This window comes from Elaeis guineensis, chromosome 1 (genome assembly GCF_000442705.2).
Source record: "Elaeis guineensis isolate ETL-2024a chromosome 1, EG11, whole genome shotgun sequence".
In the NCBI taxonomy this organism is placed as follows: domain Eukaryota; kingdom Viridiplantae; phylum Streptophyta; class Magnoliopsida; order Arecales; family Arecaceae; genus Elaeis; species Elaeis guineensis.
This window is the reverse complement of record NC_025993.2, coordinates 25,218,177-25,242,423: the sequence shown is the minus strand read 5'-3', so window position 1 is coordinate 25,242,423 and position 24,247 is coordinate 25,218,177. Positions and strand designations below refer to the sequence as shown.

Below are 24,247 nucleotides of genomic sequence, written 5' to 3'. Positions count from 1 at the left end.
TTTAGTGGTTAGACCTTTCTTAATAGGTGGAGGCTTGATTGTAATATGATTATTAGATATTTTCATATTACTTAATTTTAATATATATTTTTTTTTGATTTTCATTATTAACATCATTTATATTTATTTGATGTAGCATCCTTTCAACCTCTATAGTCAACTTATCAAGTTTATTTTTTACCACATTTAAAATATCATTTGAAATAGCACCTTTGACTATAATAGGGATTATGTTTTGACAAACTCTGGTATAATGAGAAGTCAATATTTTCTTGCCATCTGAATCGATAACTGGTTGGAGGATATTTGACAATGCTTCATCTTTTATATACTTAGTCCATCATTATAGTATATATTCAGAAAATAAATAAAGAATATTATTATGATGTAGAATCTTTAGTGCATGCAAACATAAAATGCACATACTTTCAAATTTTAAATAATTATATTTAATTGAGACATTAAGTGAATTAAATTCAACAAAATCAGGATAACAACCATCGGTGGAGTAATCTTATAAGTGTACTTGCCACCCTCATATCCTATACATTCGCAAAGATATGTAAGTTGGCTCCCGAACTTTTCTTCGAAATAATTATAAACATGCCTTATATATTTTTCAGCTACTTCTATTAACATGGGCAGTCCATAGGCATAAACAACTGATTTTATTTATCTTGATTTAAAATCTTCATATAATTTTTTTTCTCAAAATAGCTTTACTACTTTCTTATATCTTTTTATAAATATTGAAAGAGATAATTTTTTACAAAAAAAACTTTTGAAGTGACCATTCATACTCTCATTGTCATATCAGTTTAAAAGGACTCCCGAAGATACATTGAAGCCCATTTCTCATATAATTTATACAATTCATTCATCCATTGATTTTCTTCGAGTTTATAATTTTTAACTCAGCTTTTTCATTATGACTGAAAGTACTCTACAGAGCGGTATTTATATATGCAAGCTTTGAACTCTATTAAAATCTAGGATGACTAAAATATATATGAGAAAGATTTTTTATTGTATTTTGAAATATATGCCATAAATATAGATGGTGGCATGTATTAGATATAGCTATTTTGATAGCTCTCGATATGGTAGCACACTGATCTATGAAGATTATTTTGAATTATTTTTGAGATATTACAGCTAAAAAGGTTCTAAACAACCAAATAAATGAATCATTTATTTTATCAAATAATAAAGTCATCCCAAACACAATCATTTGCTTATGACGATTAATACCAAAAAGTGCAGCAAACAGTATTTCATATTTGTTTGTTTTAAAAATAGTGTCAAATAAAATAACATCCCCAAAATATGCATAGTCTATGATTGATCTTCTATTTGCCCAAAAGAAATTAGTCACTTGTCCTATTTCATTAACATGTATAGTATAATAAAATGAAGAATCTTCTGACAATCGACTCTTCAAATAATTCAAGAGAATTTGTGTATCTCCAACCTTAAGATATCTCATTCTCTTTGTATGTAAATAATTAAAATAATCAATTTTTGTAAACCTGACATGTTCGACACCTTGGGATCCTTTGAAAAAAATTATAAGCTTGTGAAGGATTTTCTCTAATTTTTTTTATCTGACAATAGTTATCATATGAATAGGTAATAGTTTAAGATGTGACCTTAATATATATGCCTTATCAAGATTTGTTAGAGAATGATCATGATCAATGATAACTTTACTCACAACTCATATATTCTTAAGATCAATTTTGAATTCAATGCAAGCCATGCAATTTACTCTTTTGATGGCTTATGATTTTTTATTTATATGTGTGGGATGAGTAGCACGAGTACCTTTGTTACTGCATAAAAATATTCTATTATGCATGCTTCCATCCTAATCCTATAGTGATCTTTGTGAATACAAATCAACTCTCTTCACATATGAGTTATAAAACTTATATTTTTCTTTTTCTGAAGTAAACGCTATGCCAATTTCTAGGTTTGAATGTGAATTAACAACTATCTTGAGTAATAAACTTTCATCTTGAAATAGATATCATAGTTCAAAAAAAATAATATGTCAAGTCTTTTAAAATAAAAACAATAATTTTTATATATTTGAAAGTAGTACCTTGATAAGTATGATAAACTTAATCAATAACTTATCTACATTCATAATATTAGATATGTATATTAGTAAACTTTTGAACATATATTAATAAATAATAAGATTTGTATCAAAAAAAATTATTCATGTAGTCATTCTTATTATATTATTTTAGCTTGGTATAAGAATGTTTATTTGAAAATGTTGTATGTATTTGCATAAGAACTAAGTAATATATAGATGTCTGCATATGTAGAATAATGTAATATCGTGTTGCAAACAAGAGATGAAACATAGAAACTAATTCAACTAATACCATAGTTTTTGCTGTGGAGAGCTCGATACCCTGAATGGGATTTGCACTACAACTTGTAATCTCATCCCTCGAGTCTTCCAACTTTTGTAATTCATGAAAAAAAGAGATAAAAAATTTAATGGAATGATAAAGATAACTTTCTAACTCTGTCTAATATAAAAAATTATATACATACTATTTTTTAGATTCTATGAGCTTTTAGATACAAAGATTTTAAAAATGGAGAGAGATTTCAAAGAGAAAAAATGGACTCGAGAAAGATCTCATGGACAGGAGAGATGATGCATGGGGTTTAGAAGAGGAGAAAGAGACTTGGGAGAAAGATACTATGAATGAGAGAAATGGCTTGATAAGGAAGATGATGGATGAAGAGGCTTAATATGGAAGAAAAAGAATATGGACAGTCACGAAGGATCTCTCTTAGGCATGTATTTTATTTTTTTTATTTTTTTTAATTATATAATTAATGAATTTCATTAATAGAAGAAATCTAATCCTTATTTGACTTCTAAGTTTCCTCTTTGAAATGTGAAAAATAAGAAACATGACATAAAAGTAGGCCCACCCCATATGGGGGCTCTTAGTGCCCGCCTTGCTGCCATCAGCAAGTCGAGCTGGCTTAGGCCGCTGAGCTGGAGTTACAAAGAGGGAGAGATGGTCACAGGATAGCCTAACAAGATTGTAGAGTGGGATACTGTCGCCTAATCCTCGATCGATCTCGCTAGTCAGATCCTACAAAATCACTAAAGAAAAATCCTCATATTAGGGGGTTGCTCGTTTGTGGATCCTTCGATGCCGAAGTCAATCTCCTACAAAAGAAAATAGAAGAGGTTTGAGCTCCTCTAGAAGGTCAAGCAAAAAAGTCTAGTATGAAGTAAGGTACATCTAAGTGAGAAGGTAGAGAGTGTGAGCTCGGAGGATGCCATGAAGAGTCAGAGTTTTGAGATGAGTCAGAACTGCTCAGAGTTTCATGGAGGAAGAGATAGATTTCACTTCGTATAGAACCAGTCTCAGGGAGAAGACGTGCAAAGGAAGAGTTCACTTCCCTTACCTGAAGGGCCTTGAGAAGTTGGAGTTTATAGATAAAGGTGGATACTTATTATCTTCTAGAACATGCGCTATAGCCAAAGAGCAGATGTCATTGGGGACATGCTTTGGCTGTTAGAGAGTAACGGCTTCATGTGTTTTAGAGTTTATTGGGATTATAAATCTCCCCAAATGAAGAAAGAAGTAGGGCAATGGCATGATTGGCTGCTTGTCATCTAACGGACATAAGACTCTGGAGTTCTCTCTAGTATAGTTGTAGAAGTCCATATGGCCGAGGCTTGGTAGACAATCTATCATCTACTATTGAGAACACATAGGATCGCCAGCTCCATCATGGATAGTTCACTTTAAGATACATCATGCCTCATATGATTTTTGTTTATTATTGGCACGTGCTGTATAACCACTGGTGCTACCATTTATTTACCTAAGAAAAGGTGACATTAACCTATCATTTGGACTTGAGTAATTCTTTGTCCACTATCTTCGATAGAGAAAAAATGCATCGCTTCATCGGATTGGGTCACATAGTACAATTAATAAGAAGGTAGATATTTAATGTAACTCAATTTTTTTCTCAAATTTTTTTTGATAAAAATATCTTTTTCACCAAAATATCATTTTTTACTCTATTTTGCTTATGCTTAGTGAAGATGTCATGGATAATAACAAAACATCATAACAATCAATAAGATGTCATAAAAAATAAGATAATGTTATAATAATAGTATGACTTCCTATGATACCTTTTTACATCATATGAATAATTATCGTAAAGTAATATTATTGACACAGGATATCATACCAAGCAATAGAATATCATAATATTATCGAAATATCATAGAATTCATAGAAAATCATATAAGGTATCATGGAGTAATAATATTAGTTATTATGACTTCCTATGACATCTTAAGATATCTTTTTACATTATATAGGATGTCATAGGAAATAATAGGATGTCATAATAAAGTATGACATCATATGACATCTTTTTGCATCATATGAATAATTATCTGAAAGTAATACTATTTATATAGGATGTCATACTAAGCAACAAGATGTTATAACATTATTCGGGATATCATAAGATTTACAAAAAATCATATAAGATATCATAAAGTAATAATTATCTTTTTTTTATTTATTTTATAATATTTTGAATAATATATATAATTTTTTATATTTTTATATAATATTTTGTTAGTTATTATAATTTTTTATAATATCTTTTCATATTCTATAGAATATCATAAGAAATAACACGATATTATAATAATGGTATGGCATCTTTTTATATCCTACGGGATGTTATAAAATATAACATAATAAGATATCGTGATGATACCACGATGTTATTTTACACTTTCTAAATAATTATCAAAAGATAATATTATTGATATAAAATATTATATCAAATATAAATATTATATATTATTTTATTTAAAATGTCGTGGATTTGCGTAGAAAAAAAATATTTTGGGCAGAAATTTTTTTTAAAAAAAAATTAGTTACAATAAATGTGCTGTCCCCTTGTAAATTATGTCACGCGGTCCAGTCGGCCGACAAAAAATTTGTCTCTTTGGACTCATGAGCCGTGGACGCCGCAAAGGCCTACCGTCTCTCTTCAAATGGAGTCCCGCTCTTTAAACGCTGTGTCTCTTTCCACCGTCATTCTTCCGTCACGACGCGGCCTTCCCCATTCTCCGCTTCTCCGCCGCCGTCCCCTAACCCTCTCCCGCGGTTAGGCTTGGTGTTAGGATTAGGGTTTTGACGAAATGCTCCTCTCCGGCCTCCTCCTCCCCCTTCCTCTCCAAACCCCCAACCCTTCCCTTCCCCCTATCTCCACCGCCTCCCTCAGGCCCCGCGCCTCCACGATCCGCCGCGCCGGTGGCGGCGGAAGCGGTGCCGTCCCCCGCCTTGCCCTCCGCCGCCGGTTGGAAGTCCGGGCCCTGGACGCCGCCCAGCCGTTCGACCACGAGTCTCGGGCCTCCGACCTCCTCGAACGCCGCTCCAAGCTCAAGATCGCCATTATCGGCTTCGGCAACTTCGGGCAGTTCCTCGCCCACACTTTCGCTCGCCAGGGCCACGCCCTCCTCGCCCACTCCCGCTCCGACTACTCCGACGCCGCCCGCTCCCTCGGCGTCTCCTTCTTCCGCGATGCCCACGACCTCTGCGAGGAGCACCCCGATGTTGTCCTCCTCGCCACCTCCATCCTCTCCACTGGCGCGGTCCTCCGCTCCCTCCCCATCCAGCGCCTCCGCCGCAATACCCTCTTCGTCGATGTTCTCTCCGTCAAAGAATTCCCCAAGAACCTCTTTCTCCAGCTTCTCCCGCCAGGTTTCGACATTCTCTGTACTCACCCCATGTTCGGCCCTGAAAGCGGCAAGGCCAGCTGGGCCGGCCTGCCGTTCGTGTACGACAAGGTCCGGATTGGCGATGCTAATGGCCGTGCCGACCGCTGCCAGCGATTCCTTGACATCTTCGAGCGTGAAGGCTGCCGGATGGTGGAGATGTCCTGCACTGACCATGATGAGAATGCTGCTGAAATACAGTTCTTGACTCACACTGTGGGTAGGATTCTCGCGAAGCTGGACCTCAAGTCGACACCAATTAACACTAAGGGGTATGAGACGCTGCTCAATCTGGTGGAGAACACTTGTAGTGATAGTTTTGAGCTGTACAATGGGTTGTTCATGTACAACAAAAATTCCACGGAGCTACTTGATAGATTGGATGTCGCATTCGATTCGTTGAAGAAGGAGCTGTTTGGGAATTTGCATGATATACTCAGGAAGCAGCTGTTCAAGAGCACTCAGAGTTCTTTAGAAAGGGCTAATAATTGAAGTAGAAGCGTCTATTATTGGTATGGATACAAGTTGTTTTTCTCAGTACCTTAGTGATGAGTGTTTTTCTGCGGGATGCTTTATTATATATTTAGATAGGTGGTCATGTATTTAGATTGAGGCAATAAGATCGGTTTACATAGGAGGCACAACGTATTTTTCATGTATTTTGTGACATGAAAAAATGAATTCAATTTTAATAATAAAATAATTTCATTTTGGTTATTTGCACATCATAAGGTCTTTAGATTGAGAGTTGGGTATCATAGATGCGTTTCAATATACTTTTTTTTTTTTTTGAGAAATGGTAATTCATATGTAGCAATTAGCATGTTATAAAAAGTTGGCAATTGGAGTAGCAAACATAGTCCTGTGTATGTTCTTTGTTCACAGATGGTGTATCCTTCTGTTCTCAGTCAATTGTGGAGGGTTGTAACTTTGTCGTTGCAGGAAAAGATGGTAGTAGAGATTTGAAAAGGTGAAGGAGAACTAGAACTCCTGAAAATATTGCTTTACAGCTCTATGAGGGTCTGTTTAATGGGTGAGGAATTCATGACCACATGCTGCTCATTGAGAAGAACCATGAATAGGTCTATAACTAGGCTCTGATTTTAAATCCAGCATAGGCTGTTATAAGAGAGGTTTGGTTATGGAATGCGGAGGATGTGTATATTTTTTGTGGGGAGGAAATGTGCGAGTGGGAATAGGAGTGCCTTTTAACCTGTGCTTAAGGATGTAGGTCAAACATTGGTTGTTTATATATTATGCCATGTGACTCACATTTTATGTTTTGGGTCTTAGGTTGTGATTTGGTTTTATGCAATTAAACAGCAAAAGAGACGTGTGCTTGGGTTCCAAGCTACTATATTTGTATGATATGTTGTAATGGGTGGAAAATAGAATTGAAATCCTTCCATTTGACTAAGATGAGGAGGTGAGGAATGGAGAAATTAGAAGGATCAGAAACCAGAGACACTGTTAGTCCTTTGGGATATCAAGGAACACCTTTTCAACAGATTGCATATAATGTACAAGGATTTACAAGCTGATTGGCATGATACATTTTGTTTTTTATGTATGATGCCAATGCCTTACGGATTGGTGGTGTTGGCAAAATATTGGCTGCATGCTGGTGCCATGCTGCTGTTCAGTGCCTGCGAAGTGTGGGCACAATTAGGCACAACATGACACAGCACACTGTGTCAGTGCCAGACTGACATGCTATGAGCATGCAGTACTTAAGTCCTGATGTTTATGGATGAATTGAAGAAGCAAATGTCAACTCAATTACTATACTGGTTTCCTGACTAACATGTTGTCAGAGTTGTTTCTCCTATCCATATGAAGCATACTCCTCATACGCATTATATGTGGGCATCCAAGGACCTGCTTACAGATGTTATAAACCTTCTTGTGGTTTTAGACAATTCTCTTTGGTGCAAAAGCTTCTAATTGCAAGGTCAGACTTTTGCAAGCTTGTAGCTTTTTGTTGTTAACATCATTATTTTATTCTGGGAGAAGATTTGTTTATTTATTTTATTACATCATTATATGTAGTGACACTTTGTCAGGAACTCTAGGATCATTTATCATTTGGAAGGTTTACTATCCTTAAGCATGCATTTTTATCTACTAGTTTTGCCTGGCAAGCAGCCAGACTTGACAGAATTATTTGCTAACTTTGCATGTATAGCATCTTTGCTGGATATGCATTGTGTACATTGCAGCAAGGATTTTGAGATTATTGACCATCTTGTAATCCATTACTTACCTATTGGAGACATGAAATCTGAAGTTTCTCTCTGTATTGTGTTATTTCTCTAACCATCTTTGATTTTCTTTTTTCCTTCTCTGAAGAGACTTGCTTCAAGCTACTTGTTTGCCTCGCAACATTTTGGACTTTAAAGGAATGCCATCTTGCATGATAAGAGTAAAAGAAAGAAAGTGACAATCAAGGTTGTCTATAATAGTGTTTTTGGCTATGCCTCGTGAAGTATGGAACTTCAAGATGCATATCTTGTGAAGAAAATAAAAGAAAATAGTTTAAGATGTGAGCATGCTTAAGAGAGGAGATTATGTGCAAAATGTGTTAGTGTCTGATAATTTATATTTGATATGGATTATGGTCATCTTATTATGGTTTGGCTGATTGGAGGTGGAAACCTAAGCATAATTACAGCGGCTGCCTGGTTTGGTGCTTCTACTAATGCTGCATCATCTACATGAATCAAAATAGTGTGCCAATGCTAGCATAGTGGTGCCAGGTGCTTGGCACAGCTGCATGCCAACCATTGGCAAGTGAGCGGTACAATAACACTGCCATGTACTACTAAGGCACTAGCGAAGTATCAATTATGTTGTATCATGCATGCTGACAATCATTTTAATTCATCCTAATTTACTTGTTCACAATTTGGAAAGAGACTATGGACTGTATTGGAAGACTGAGTCTCTCTTTGATGGCACTCATTTATAATAATGAGCTATTTATAACATCTGATTAAATGGAATTTTGAGTCATGTTTTTTTTTTTTTCTCCATCTGTTGTCTGGAGAGACCAATTTCGAGTGCTAGCCACCTAGTCTCAATATTCATTTATAACTAGTGTCATGACTTTGCCTCCCCCCTCCCCCTATTGGCTTAATGATTTGGTAATGCATTCGTATATATGACCGAATTCTTCATGAATCTCAAATTGATCGAGTTTCTTCAGGAAATTAAAAACTAATTCTAAATTTGTGTCCAATTCAGGCTCTTATCCCCCCTTTCCTTTTCCCTTTTGTCATTTCTCATTCCCAACCTTCACCCATCTGGATATTTTGCCTAAGAACCCTTTGAGAATATTGGTGCACATTAACTAAAGGGGAAGGACATGAAAAAGTAGAAAAGAAGGAAAATGATACATGATATTGTGAATACAAAAGCTTCTTGATGTGGTGGCATATCCTTATCTAATCATTCAGTCCTTATGTTGCCTTTTTGTTTTTTGTTATTTCCTAAATTTTTAACTTTGTAGAAATATTTGAAGTTATTTTATTCTTCAGTTATCTTTCCTAATCATTTGCAGATAATGAACTCTCTAACTACTTTTTCCTCTAACTTGAATGCTTGTAGTCTTGTGGCTCTGGTTGGAGGTTGAAACCTGAGTATAATTACAGCGGCTGCCTGGTTTGGTGCTCCTACTAATGCTGCATCATCTACATGGATCAAAATAACATGCCAGTGGCTAGCATAGCGCACACTATGTGGTGCCAGGTGCTTGGCACAGCTGCATGCCAAGCATTGGCAAGTGAGCAGTACAATGACAATGCCATGTACTACTAAGGCACTACCGAAGTATCAGTTATGTTGTATCATGCATGCTGATCATCACTTTGATTCATCCTAATTCACTTGTTCACAATTTGGAAAGAGACTATAGACTGTATTGGAAGACCGAGTCTATTGATGGCATTCATTTATAATAATGAGCTATTTATAACATCTGATTAGGAATTTTGAGTCATGTTTTTTTTTTTTTTCCTCATCTGTTGTCTTGAGAGACCAATTTCGAGTGCTAGCCACCTAATCTCAATATTCATTTATAACTATTGTCTTAACTCCCCCTCCCCCTCCCCCTCCCCCTCCCCCTCCCCCAGTTGGCTTAATGATTTGGCAATGCATTCATATATGTGACTGAATTCTTCATGAATCTCAAATGATCGAGTTTCTTTAGGAAATTAGAAACTAATTCTAAATTTGTGTCCAATTCAGGCTCTTACTCCCCTTTCCTTTTCCCTTTTGTCATTTCTCATTCCCAACCTTCACCCATCTGGATATTTTGCCTAAGAACCCTTTGAGAATCTTGGTGCACATTAACTAAAGGGGAAGGACCTGAAAAAGTAGAAAAGAAGGAAAATGATACATGATATTGTGAATACAAAAGCTTCTTGATGTGGTGGCATATCCTTGTCTAATCATTCAGTCCTTATGTTGCCTTTTTTTGTTATTTCCTAAATTTTTAGCTTTATAGAAATATTTGAAGTTATTTTATTCTTCAATTATCTTTCCTAGTCAGTCACAGATAACGAACTCTAACTACTTTTTCCTCTAACTTGAGTGCTTGTAGTCTTGTGGCTCTGGCTGTCACAACTATTAACTTTTCATCCTATCATTGCTTTCGCTAGTTTGTTTCTACTAGTATTACATCTTTATTTCCTTATATCTTTGCAAGTTGCTATCAGCTCTTACAATTCTTTCTTTTGGTACAAGTACCGTTATCAAGCACCTTTATTAGGCACTTGGCTTACTACTTCTATCTGTCAGGTTTGCCATCCATTATATTCAACAATCTTAGAGCACCTTCAAAAATTACAACCTAATCCATCCTTTTAGGTTTTCTAACAAAATCATTGTCAGCTGTCAAGCAAACCCATAAATCATTGTGGCAATCGAGTAGTTTCAAGTTCCTTTAGGAGTGGATAAAGCAATACACAAAACTTTTGCCAGCTATTTCATCAATTTCAATCATGGTTTGAAAAACCATTGGAATAGAATACTACTATTTGATCTAAGAGGATCTCCAAATTTGATGTGGACCATTTTGACCACTACGGGTAAGGATTGGACAGGTCTGGGAACAAGATCCGCTACATTGAGCAGCTGAGTCGCAATTCAAACTTTGAAAGTCATAACTTGGTCACACGACGTCCAATTGAGATGAATTTTTAAAAAATTTAAAAAGTTTTCGAGATCTATGACGTGATGTCGGCCCTTTGGGGAAGACGCCCCTAGATTGGACCCAAATTCCATCTTTTGGAGTTCGAAATGGACCGACCAAGTTGAAAACTTCTTCTTTAGGTAAGACTTTGACCGGACATCTTCCAAACTGAGAAAATTTGATGGAGCAATAGAAAGAGAAATCCAACTCTAATTGTGCAAAGGTGGATCTCACTGTTATATGTAGATGCTACATATCTTGATTTTAAGTCAATTAATGAAAGAAAAGAAGACTGAACCCATACTTTTGAAATTCTTTCATCTTCTTTTAGTTTTTTCTTTTGTGAGATTTAAGTTGAGTGGGTTTAGAAAAATCATCCTCCTCTTCAATCAGATCACTATGGGTACCATATCGTTCTAGCATGAAACCAGCGCAGGTACAGGTATTGAGATGCCAGAATAGCTGTATTGATATGTATCAGCCATACCAGTTTGTACTGATCCATATTGATGCATACCAGCAGTACTGTATCGACTAATATGTTGATACCAATGATATTTTTCTTTTTTAGAAGTTATTAGTTTCGATAAGTATTATGGTGGTACTGGTATTTAAACCTTGGTTTCAATTAAGTTCATTTGTTGAAGAGCAGCATATTTGACGCCTAAGATCCTTATATCTTGAGATGCCTTTTGTACAAGATGTTGTCTATTTTATTTCCATCCAACTTGTAGCAAAGTCCTTTATGTTGGAAATACACAGGCGGACATTGAAGTATTATCATTTGAACTTTAAGTAAAGTTATTGTTGAAACAAAAGGATAGGTGAGGTATAAGAATTTATGCCGAAGATTAGAGAAAGATAAGGGGTATGATGAGGAGCCTTAAGTTCTTTGATGATGGTCTACTCTTAAGATTAATAATTTTATAGAAATGTGGGAAAGTGAGAAAATCCCTTGAAAAATCAGTTAGCCCATAATTTTTATGGAGAGGTGATGGACTTGCACTATGAGACGACAGTTGATGGATCATCTTTAGAGTGGATCATAGCTGAGGAGAAAGCAGCTGTTCATGATTGAACAGTATGCCTCAAAGTTTGATGGAGTACCACAAACACGACAATAATACTGCCTTAAAGCCTATTATGCACTTCATATTGCTGGCATATTTTCATTAGACATTGGGAGTGTGGGACAAAGAAGATGATATAGAGAAGTAGCTGCAGGACCAATATCAGCTCGAGGTCCATGATGTGCTGACAAAGTATGAAGATATGTCTCCATAGAAATTAATTCAGTTAATGCAAGATTGAGAAGAAGGGTCCTAGTGGACAAGTTGACTGGACATTATAATAAATGATAGACCAACTCTCCTAGACTCTTTAGAAAAAATAAATCTGAATGCAACTGGAAAGTTCTCTAGACAGTGATGTGTATATAACCCCTGATCAACCTCATAGCAATCTCCACAAGAAAGTTAGATAAGGAACTTCAAGAAATAGAGTGTCCCACTAACACAGCCTAGTAGTAGATTGATCTTACCAATGCAGCTGAGAATCTTAATACCCTAAAGGTGGAGTGTGTATAACATACAAATGAACACTATTTATCACTTTGACATGCTTGATCATGCATGAAAGGCTTGTGATACTAGGAGAAAGGTTCAACAGATAGAAGCAATGAAAAGTTCAACCAGGGGTTATATCAACAGTGGGTTTTGAGGCTTGGAACCATGGGAGATGAATGGGCAACTTATATGAACATCCAAAGTCATATGATTTTGACGAGGTCAAATTTGGTGAATTTATATTTGTTTGAGGTTTTGTGAAGAAATTCTGTTCCTATTAGAAGCATTTCTCATGCGAGCTACCAGATAAGAGCATGGGTGAGAATTTCAAGATGAAACCTCTTTTTTATTGTTGCTCCTATTACTGTAGATGGATGAGAAATTATAAAAAAACTTGTGATCTTAAGCATTATGTGCACAGATTTCTGAAATATCTGGGGACTTATCATTAACAAAGATGAGAATATACCATGACAAGAAAAATGCTGTAGTGTCAAAACTCAAAAGGAGGAATACAGAGGATCCTGCTCACTATTGTAGCCTGTTTTTGAGTGCTTCTGAAGTGTCCATTGAAAAATAAGAGGCCAACAGTGGTATGTCCCTTATGGTCCGTAGCATTAGAAGATGAGTACTTGTTCAGTGAATTCAATCTAGCAATACTGAGCTGTCGGTAATTGTTTGGTTGAATGCAGTAACTTTAGATGTTACATTGGATGATCGATTCCTTGTGTAAATTGCAAGAAACCTGACATTTGTGGCCCACACCAGATCAGAATGTGTTAATATATGCTTCCATACGGTTCAACTTGAGGATTAAAATGGTGGAATAGATTTATTTAATTTTAATTGGGATAATAATTTAACACACACACACATATGTATGTACGTACGTACGTACATACATATGTATGTATATGCATGCTTATCCTAAACTTAACATCCTAATGCAAGAGGGACATACTGTTGCTCTTAAAAGAATAATTTGTATGCATGCATTGATGTTACAGGCATTTTTTTTAGTATACAAAAGGATCAAAATCCTTTGTCCTTCTATTTTGTGGAAGAATTGGATCCCGAGACTTTTTTGTGTTACAACTGAAAAAATATGACTTCATAAAACATAGGTTTTGTTATTTTCTTTGTTTGGATTCTGGGCTAAATGTCATTCTATTTGCAGTGCCAGCAATATATGTTCACCAAACTATTCATTAGCTGTGATATAATTTTTCATCGAGGAGATGTCATGGATTCTTGATGGTTGAAAAGCTTAGAAACTGAACTGGTGACCAGAAGAGTGCAAGGTATCATTGTGCTCTGGCTAGGGATCTTATGATAGCTAATTGCAATCCTATGATGGCAACTTTCTGCACTGAGGTAGTAAATACTATTTTAACAGAAATGTAAATACTTACCATGTTACAGTTTTTGGTGATACAAGACCTTTAGAATTCAAGCATCCATTATTTTGAATTAGTGAGAAATGATTTGGGGACAAGAACTCCTAAGCAAATGGCTTAGCTTGGATTGCAACCAGTATCAAAGTATTACCTCATATAGCGGATACTGATCAATGGAAAGGCCTGTGTATAGTTTTATATACCACTATTTCTTGAAAATTGTAATCATTATTAATATCATTGGACTCCATAAATTTAATCCTGGAATCTAATGATCAATTGGGATGTCTGGTCTATCCAGAATACTTTTCTGTCACCAGGTCCAGGTCTAGTCTATAAATTCTTCTAGAGATAGGGAAATTGACTCAGTTTAAATTCTCTTAATAATACTTCCAACTCTTTGGGATGTTTATAAATCTGGGATGTAAGTGACTCCTTTGTTTTATTCTATTTTGGACAAGACTTCGCTAGGGATGATAGCTGTTTTCGTGGTCAGAGGAAAGTCATGAATCAGCTCCCCTGAAAGAGATGGATGCCATGGCATTCAGTGATATCTTATTCGTTTTGCCAGCAAGCATAACCTGCCGGACGGTTATGCCATTTAGTTGAGGAGTTTGTAATAATCATCTACTTGGCTTGCACCTGAAAAAGGGTATCTTCATTTATTAGGAACTACAAAATTTCCAACAAATTAGATCTTTGCATCTTATATCGTCGCTAATTTTACTTGTATACAATTCTGAATATCAAACATTTTCTATTAACACATTTGATGCATCTTGCACTTGGGGACAACCAAGGTTGGCCGTGCCAGTACTGAGCTCTACCCTTCATTTGATTGACATAGGGGTAATGTGCCCCTATTTTGATTGTAATTTTTTTTTTACTGGCAATAAAATCGGCCCCTCTCTCTCTCTCTCACTCATTGGTGGAGTTCTGAAGGCCTCAGTAGGCCTCCAATGGTCTCTCTAGCTTTTTCTCTCTCTTTGATGTTTCTTTGTAAACGTTAGAACTATCCCAATTGGCCATTGGTATGGTTCGACGTGTCTCGGATTGAACAGTTCAGGGAGGTCCAACGAATTGGGGACAATCCTAAAAATTTCATACGGTGAAAATGCCTTAACCACTTTTTATTTTGTCAGTGAAGAAGTATTTTTGCCCTCTTCCTTTTTTTTCTCTCCTTTGGTGTATTTGCTCGAGGGAAAATAGGAAATGCTACTGATGCTACTGAAGTTAGCTACTCTGGTCAGGCGTAGCAGATTCCTTGTAAATGACCTTTACCAGTGGTTGGGGTAAAAGCCTAACCTGTTGGTCATGTTTCATCACTATTTTAATGGCCAGATTACTCATAGGTGATTATTAGAATAAGATATTTTGCCACGAATTTGTTAGAAATCTTGGATTATAGTTCCTCCCATAATTATCCCATGTCATAGGACCTAAGAGGAACATTCATAATTGTTTGTTTAAATACAGATAAATCTTAAAAAGGGAAATCTTGGTGCCTTTGCAATTTTAAGTTGCTTGACATCAGAGCTTCGTTACTACTGAGTTGACTCGAGCAGGTTAAGCCTTTGAGGGTGGTGATGAATGATGTTAAAGAAATTTATAGTGGTTGTTTAACTGGATGGCCTTAGTTATAGTTGTATCTGAATTTATATCTCTGTGCAAATAATAAATATTGAAGCAACCAATCGGGGCATGGTGCAAGCATTTGGTATCCTTTAAGAAGAGGTGCTTAGTATCATGTGCTGTTGTAAGTGGTAAAAGTTGCAAAATTTATCAATACCGCCAACTTGCTCATCGGAAGCTCGACTGCCCCAGCTTCTGTTTATACTCCTTGAGCAATCTCCTAAATCTGGCACTTAACAGCATCAGGTTAAGCTGTTCCACATTTTTTGTCAGAGAATGGTATGATGGCGAGTAGTCCCTTCTAGTTTTCATCAGTGATCTGCTTAGCTAGAATAAAACACATTTTCCATCTCTCTCTCTCTCTCTCTCCTGCACTCACTGGAATAATTCTTAATTTCATGTATGAAATTTATAATACACAGTAAATGATATATGATGCTCTAGAATTTCCATGGGGTGGAGACGGTGGGGCTGGTCTAATGCCACATGTTCATTTAAAGTGTCAAAAGGGAGAGAGCGTATCAAACGCAAGGAAATGATTCAGGTTCTAGAGCCAAAAATCGTAGTACTTGAACAAATTAAGTTGGATTGGTGGAGTTTCCTTACAGACCAAAATATGTTCCAAACTCATTTTATCTTCTTCTTGAGCAACATGCAATTGTTGCTTGAAGGCCCCCAGTGCTCACACATTATGAATTAACCACATGGTGTCCACCCATATTGTTAACCAGTCAAATCAATGCCCGCTTGCCTGTCCCAACCTATAAAAGACCGTCCTTTCAATTGGCTCTTGAAAGAAACCCATTGCAAGCTGTACCTTATAACCTACAAAGAGGGCAACTGGGTGACCTAACCGGGTGCCTTGGTTTACTACCGTTCTTAATGGCTTGACTGATGGTTTGGAAGTATCCATTTGGGACTTCACAGCAATGCACTTCCCCAGCTACCGTGACCCCTAAAATCACCAGTCGAAGTGTTCTGTCCTTTGTACAAGTGGTCCCGTTGGCGAGGATTCTCACCCACCCTCAACTTTCTATGTACCGGATCCACCGTCCACTTCTTCCCACACTTTGCAAGGGAACTAACCCCGAACTCTATACTTCCCCAGTCGACCACCCACAGTTTCACAGCCTGAAACACTTCGACCAGTTCTTGACACTTTGAACCACCCAATTGACAGATTTTTCAAGCGAAAATGTAATGCTTAGTGATTGAAATACCAAAGACTTCTCACCTGCGTAGATGAATTAGGTCACCGGTAAGAGAGACTTCGGCATCCTGTAGTAGCCTGGCCATCACCAACGGAGGTGGTCATACATCAATAACACACTTACTTCTAGAGAGCACCTATTCTTTTTATGGTTTTCCATATGGTCAAGTAACTCATGCCATCATCATGTATGATAGAGGACATCACCAACTTCGCAACCATCTTAGGGGCATTTAAAGAACTTTATGTCACTCTCCTAACAACAATCATCATTGTCATTACCATCGCAAACATCAGCATTATGATCATCATCATCATCATCTATCTACCATAAGGAAAATTTGGCTGCCCTAAGGGCACACACGTGGACGGACCTGGGAGCTTCTTCACATCAACTACAGCTTGAAACAAACATGCAGACAAAGAGGCCTAAACATCACAAGGTAAAATTGAAGAGAGAATAAAACAAAAAGGATAAGATGTTGACACATGCGGTGGTGAACGGAGATGCTGCTAGCCTCAAGTGCAGGATTGCCCTGCTGGCATCTCTTCTCAGAAGATCTTGAAGAGGATGCCTCCATGTGCAGCAAAGAACGGTGCAAAGACGAGAGATTCGACGGCCATGAGCTTGATAAGGATGTTAAGTGAGGGTCCAGATGTGTCCTTGAGCGGGTCGCCGATGGTGTCACCTATCACTGCCGCCTTATGGGGCTCTGATCCTTTGGGGCCAAGGGTTCTAGCATGCTCCGAAGCCCCAGCCTGAACAAAAGGGGACAAAAAAAAAAGGGGACAAAATGAGCCAAAAAAATAAAAAACAAAAAACATTAGCAAGTTCTAACTATGGTGATCATCTCAGGTGGCAACAAATTCCGAGTTCACTTTCATGGAAGACACCTTAATCCGAATGCCAGAAGAATTCAACAAGTGATACAAGACTTTACCTCAATATACTTCTTAGCATTATCCCATGCACCACCAGTGTTTGATGCAGAGATTGCAATCTGTAAGAAAAGAGAACACTCATGAATTCTACGTACGCTCAATGCTCGAATAAATCAATAATGATTTCCACAAACCTGAACGCCGGATACAAGGGCACCGGCAAGAACCCCTGATAAAGTTTCCACACCGAAGAAGGTTCCAACAATGAGAGGTGTGAGCATGACCAGAGCACCAGGTGGAATCATCTCCCTGATGGAGGCATCTGTAGAGATTTTGACACAAGTTGCATAGTCAGGTCTCACAGTTCCCTCCAAAAGACCAGGTATGCTATTGAATTGTCGGCGAACTTCCTCCACCATCTTCAGAGCTGCACTGCCTACACTCTTCATGGTCATGGCTGAGAACCAGTAAGGAAGCATGGCACCAACAATTAACCCAATGAATACTTTAGGTGTCAGAACATCCACAGTTGATATTGCTGCCCGACTCACAAAGGCACCAAACAGTGCAAGGGACACCAAGGCAGCTGAACCGATGGCAAAACCCTAAAAATGGTAGATTTAATTGGAATATTAGTTTATGAGCTGCTGCAGATAAAACAAGTGGAATTCAGTTCTACACAAACTTGCAACAGACCAAAAAGAGAGACAACAGAACCTAGGAGTTATGATAATTCAATGCATTACATAAAACTACAATATACAAATGAATAGATGCCAAGCCCTACAAGTACATAGGGCAAGTGCAATGTTATAATGCGCAACATTACTGCCATCTAGTTAGACAGCCCAATTTTAAAGGATAAGACATGGGTGCCTTTTTCCTCAAGAATTTGTTTCCTTCTGAATCAGATAGATTCTTATCTGAAAAGGTCAGCAATAAGTTCTCTCACAATTGGCATATTCCCCTGCTAGACATATCACAGAAATGTCTGCAATCAAGCAAGCAACTCGAAGAATGAATAGATCAGACAGGATGGGAAGGCAGAAAGACCACAGGTTACATGTTTTGTCACCACTTAAGAGGCAAATCATTAGATGAAAGCATCATTTTGAATTGGAAAGCACCATATTCTTGTGTATGATGAATGCAAGGTTAAGTCATCATAGCATCATAGTCATGCCTCTCAAATATGCAATTACCTAAAAATATCTCTAATGGTGAATGTCTACAGTCATATACCTGTAAGCAAATAAGAAGCATAAAATGATTTCTATACCTTTCCAATGGCAGCAGTGGTATTGCCTGCAGCATCAAGTGCGTCAGTTCTCTCTCGTATTCTGTGGCTCATTCCAGCCATCTCAGCAATGCCTCCAGCATTGTCACTGATGGGGCCATAGGCATCAATAGCTAGACCGGTAGCAATGGTGCTCAACATGCCAAGAGCAGCAACTGCAATACCATACATGGCAGCAAGGCTAAAACTAACAAAGATGCTGACAGCAATAGCAAAAATTGGAATGATGACAGACTTGTATCCCAAAGCAAGCCCAAAAATAACATTAGTGGCAGCTCCAGTTCTGCAGGAATCAGCCACATCTTGCACAGGGCTGCAAAAAGAGGAAGCTTTGTCAAACTATCATAAGCCATTGCATATGAAGTTAATTTGTCACAACTCATCGAAGAACGAAGTTTCACCCGTATGCATTGCTTGTGAAGTATTCAGTGACAAACCCAATAACCAGGCCAGCCCATAGACCAATTGCAACACAGAAGAACAGCTGCCTGCAAATTTTATTTCGAATTATTATTATTAGATAAGCATCAAAATCTAACACCTTCAAGTAAACAAACATAAGTATCACTTACCAGTTTCTTACTTGCTTCTGAACACCAAAATTGAAGATTGTGAAGGTAGATGGGAGGGCAATCCAACTGAGAATTGCAATACCGACAGTCATAAGAAAAGTTGAGATTATAAGCTGCTTCTTCAGTGCAGGCTCAATCTCCTTTACTATCTTTATTTCAAAGAAGTCAGTTGCAAACAGAGTGGTGATCAAACAAACAATAATACCCACAGAGCTGATAAGCAGTGGATAGCACATCCCAGTCAAATCATGGTTGATTCCAAAAGATGAGATTGAAGCAACAACAAGGGCAGCACAGGAAGATTCAGCATATGAGCCAAAAAGATCAGATCCCATTCCGGCAATATCCCCGACATTATCTCCAACATTGTCAGCAATCACCTGTCAGATTCTCTAGTAGTTAAGAATCTTAAGCAGGGAGGTGTATCTAATATCATAAAGAAAATAGCGTAAGTTGGAACTTCTTAATTTTGAAGTTTGGTTAGATATCGGATGAGAGACCCTGTGAAAACAGGTAGATAAGTGCAGAGTGCACAAAAACAAGAAAATAGTTTTGTGTGCTTCCAGAAAATTATTGTACATACTGGAAGAAAGCCACAAAAGCCTATTGTTAAACTGTAATGCAGAAACTTACTGCTGGATTTCTCGGGTCATCTTCAGGGATGTTCCTCTCAACCTTGCCAACAAGATCAGCACCAACATCAGCAGCTTTTGTATAGATGCCTCCCCCGACTCTGCCGAAAAGAGCCATAGAAGATCCACCAAGACCATAACCAGTAATTGCCTCAAAAAGGCCTTCCCAGTCATCACCGTAATACAACTTGAATAGGTTGATTGCAATGTAAAGCACTAAAAGCCCATTTGCAGCAAGCAAAAAGCCCATAACTGCACCAGAGCGGAATGCAGTAATGAAAGCTTTTCCTACACCCTTTCTTGCTTCCAAAGTTGTTCTGGCATTTGCATATGTCGCAATCTTCATTCCAAGAAAACCAGATACCAGAGAAGTGATTGCACCAAGCAAGAAGGACACAGTGCTAAAGATAGCATTTGCAAGTGCAGGCTTGCAATATTTGTCTTTGCTATAGGTGCAGGGCTGGCTCTTAGTGCTAAAACCCTCCACAGAGCCGAGGAAAAGGAATACCAGGATTGCAAAAGCAACCATGAAAATTCCAACATACTGATACTCGGTGAAAAGGAAAGAAGTGGCTCCTGTGTACATGAACCCAAATATTAGAACATCAAAAATCTGGATCTGAAATAAGCATCTGCTGATTACCATAAAACAAATAGTAACAAAGCATATTAAAAATTTCTCAGGTGCGGCTATCTTTTGTTTTTCTAAAATGTTTCACCAGGGCATATAAGTTATACATGACCACAGGCCACATTGATTGGGAAAAACCAAAAAAGGGGGTGGGGGGTCAGGGGAATGCTTATATTATCAGCAATTTAAACAATACCAGCTACAACTTTTCCTCATAAAATGGATGTCTTCTATAGCAAAAGAAAGAATTGAGAAAGATGAATTGGCTAACATAATAATGCGTGCAATTCAGACTCAGTTTCAGACCTGAACCAAAAAAATCATCATATTAAAACTCATAAAATCAAAAACAACAAATCTTTACATGCTCAATAACCCAAAGAATATCCCTTAGTCTTTCATAGGGATCAACAATTAGACCCATTAGTCATACAAAATGCAAACAAAGAGTAGCCCATAGAGATGAATGTACAAGAATTTAGGGAATACAATTTTATCTAATAAGTATCTAGTGAATAAAAAACTTTGCAACTGAATCGCAAGAAAGCCCCGGTCAAGTCTATAGAAAAGGGAAAATAATGATTCCACAGGAAATTGGATATCAGACATTTTGACTGGATGGGCCTGTGTTCCTTGTGGCGAATAGAGTCATTTGGCTAATACCAAACAAGGATGATAAGCATACCAAACTAATGAAATTCCATGTCAATTCCATTGATTAGTCAAGATTGTTTCCATCCTGTGACAGGAAAGCTGAAAGGCTAAAAAAAATCCCTATAACGATCTCTCAGCATAAACCTTGCACTGAAAAATATTAAGAAAGCCACAATTTGCAACAGTTTAGGCACAAAAGGAAATAGATTTTTATCAGAGAGCAGATTATTAGATCAAAGTTAACCTTTCTTAGTATATTTATTGAGCAAGGAGCTCCTGAGAAAACTATTGGTATAATCAGTGTCATCAATTTAGAGACGAATCCAGAACTCCAGAATTTGCACCAAATCCTGCAGATAAACCAAGCTTCTGACATCTAAAAAAGAGCATGATAGATCTTGTAATTAACATCCCATCCTTTCTATTTTTTTTAAAAAAAAAAGCACAAACACGCACACAAAAACAAGAGCTATGATAGCAGCTAATGATATAGCAAACAAAAGTAAGCGGAAAGGAAATGACAATAATAATAAGAATTTATACCCCTTACTTCAGATCCCTAAAAAGAGAAGAAAAAAAAGGAAAAAGAAACAATTCATTGAAGTACTAACTTAGTTATCTAATTATTAATAAAAAGGAACCATTTCCTAACTCTGACCGAATCAACTAAAACCAAATAAAGTACAAAGAAAGGATCAAGTGTGAAGGAAGGAATGAATCCGGTACCCGACAAAAGGTTTCCTCTTTTTTTTTTTTTCCTTCACCAAGAAAATATTATTCTAAAACCCAGCGTGAAAGAAGCAAGAATTGTAAATATTAAACTATAAAAAGCAAACATTCATCAGTGGAAATGAAACCAAAAAAATCATAGATTTTTTGACAAATATAACAACTTGAACTTACTGAAACACGACTTTAAGTCAATAAAAAGTATACTTCACCCACTTCATATTAAATTTCTTTTAACAGGAATCAACAAGAATCAAATAAAATACAAATAAAATAAGAAATAAACTAAGCCAAATTGCGGACCGGTTCTCAGAATATTTCAAAAAATCTTTTTAGGAAAAAAAAAAAACCCCACTTTTCCACAACTGGCAACAAGATCTTCAATAATAATAATAGTAGTAGTAGTAGTAGTAGTAGTAGTAGTAGTAGTGATAAAGATAAAGATAAAACCATAAGGGGAGATCAAACCCCGAAACCACCCAATCCGGAAGCACCAATATTAATTTTTTTTCCCTTAACAAAGGAGAACCTGGGGATCTGAAGCCGCAAAAGTGCTCACCTTCGGAGATGGCGCGTTGTATGTCAGCGCACTTCACGACGATGTTGTGATCATTGAGCCCCTCCTCCTCCTCGATGAGGTAGTCCGAGTAGTCGTTCTTGTTGTTACTCCCCGCCGGCGGCCCCTGCTTCTCCGGCGACAGCTTCACCCTCGACACCAGCCCCCACTGTATCAAGGCGAACCCAATCCCCACAACGGCAGCCACCGGGATCAGGATCTCCGTCAAGAGATCCGTCAGTATCGCCGCTCCCATTGCTCAATCTGCCCGCAAAAACGAACGAACGCCGACGGCGGTAGCGGACCGAAGTCCTATATTCCAAGAAAAGAGGACGAGAAAAGGTGGAAGACAGATCAAAAGGCGAGGTTTTTGAGGGTTTTGGGCTCTCCCTCTCTCTCTCTCTGTAGAGCACTTCTACAATGGCTCCGCACTGCGCTTCTTATATAGAGGTCATTAACCATTAATTATTAATTAAAAAAACTAACACAGAAGAATTATAATTACACTAGCAATTTCCTCTTTTATGGAGTTCCTTAATTAAATCCCGATCCCCTGTGGGCATCCCTGTGTGGCCTCCTCTGTCGCCCTCTATCACTGGCTAATATGGTGGGCCCCTACGTAAAAATACACGGCGGACCCACCTTGTAGGCCAGTTATCCCAGCCGCACACAGAGCCGATCCGCCTTCTCGCTCGCCTCTTAAGAGCGCGTCCTTGATGGGGTATCGCGTTATTCTAACGCGAGTATGGATCCGTGACGTCGGCAGTACACGTGTGTTGATTTGATTGGCGAAAATGTCTCAGGACAGGTTAGCGCGGTTGTGCTGGAGGAGAATTTGGTAGGTTGTTGCAGCAGGAGCGATCCTAGCCGTTAGATCGACCGGGGATAACAATAATTAGCTGATGATTAATTGGTGAATTAACGGGAACTAAGGGGAGCGGGGGAGTGGATAAGGCTCGGGAGTGACGAGAGTACACTGGGTCGAGAGTATTGGTGAATGTACGGTCCGGATGCAGTGGAGTGAATAAGATGACATGAACTGGACGGAGGGGATGGGTTTGATTGGGGGTAAGGGTCCACGTCAGTGGCGTGGGGGAATAGGTCATTGAATGGCGTGCGGCAGTTTCCCAGCGGATAATGCTTGGTGCCGAGTTGCGTTTGTTTATTTTTTTCACTTCCCGTTGAAAAATTTCAAAACTGGCTGCCGCACCGCAGTTTAACCGTTTTCTTTTATCCAGGCTGATGTATGGATTTGTAGATTTGCGTTCGTGTGGACCCTTTCCTTTTTACTCTCTCTCCCCCCCATCTTTTTTTTTTTTTTTTTTTTTTCTTTTCGTTGTAACCTTAGATAAAGTTGCCATCTGGAAAACTTCTAATCCTAATAAAGTTTTATAAATTAAATTTGGAATTTATGCTTCTAAATGATGGCAAGTCTAGGTTTTATAAACCTGTTGATGTTCTGTAATCTCAGCTTTCTTGAATGTTGACTAAAATTTAGAAAT

At 37.7% G+C, this 24,247-nt stretch overlaps 2 protein-coding genes across 3 annotated transcripts; one reads left to right on the top strand and one right to left on the bottom strand.

The window, feature by feature from the left end:
• Positions 1–5,021: 5,021 nt before the first annotated feature.
• LOC105033050 (arogenate dehydrogenase 2, chloroplastic) lies at positions 5,022–9,756 on the top strand. Of its 2 annotated transcripts, none has more exons than XR_012138421.1 (2): positions 5,022–7,748; positions 9,404–9,756. XR_012138421.1 is itself a non-coding variant. In XM_010907698.4 (2 exons), the coding sequence occupies exon 1, from the start codon at positions 5,222–5,224 to the stop codon at positions 6,287–6,289; it is 1,068 nt and encodes a 355-aa protein (XP_010906000.1). In that variant the 5' UTR covers positions 5,022–5,221; the 3' UTR covers positions 6,290–6,309; positions 9,404–9,756. The 2 variants fall into 2 exon arrangements, 1 of the variants encoding a protein (XP_010906000.1); XM_010907698.4 differs by having other exon boundaries at positions 5,022–6,309.
• A 7,335-nt stretch (positions 9,757–17,091) lies between these two features.
• LOC105033049 (pyrophosphate-energized vacuolar membrane proton pump) lies at positions 17,092–23,155 on the bottom strand. Its single transcript, XM_073251396.1, has 8 exons — positions 22,749–23,155; positions 20,177–20,751; positions 19,544–19,923; positions 19,373–19,459; positions 18,954–19,284; positions 17,869–18,279; positions 17,734–17,793; positions 17,092–17,551 (listed from the first exon to the last, which is right to left on the bottom strand). The coding sequence occupies exons 1-8, from the start codon at positions 22,999–23,001 to the stop codon at positions 17,345–17,347; spliced, it is 2,304 nt and encodes a 767-aa protein (XP_073107497.1). The 5' UTR covers positions 23,002–23,155; the 3' UTR covers positions 17,092–17,344.
• Positions 23,156–24,247: the final 1,092 nt, after the last annotated feature.

Coding starts and splice junctions, on each gene's coding strand:
- LOC105033050 (XM_010907698.4), top strand. CDS start 5,222: ATGCTCCTCTCCGGCCTCCTCCTCCCCCTTCCTCTCCAAACCCCCAAC.
- LOC105033049 (XM_073251396.1), bottom strand. CDS start 23,001: ATGGGAGCGGCGATACTGACGGATCTCTTGACGGAGATCCTGATCCCG. Junction 18,280..18,953: donor CCACTGCTGCCATTGGAAAG/GTATAGAAATCA, acceptor TACCATTTTTAG/GGTTTTGCCATCGGTTCAGC. Junction 17,552..17,733: donor ATGCTAAGAAGTATATTGAG/GTAAAGTCTTGT, acceptor CCTTTTGTTCAG/GCTGGGGCTTCGGAGCATGC.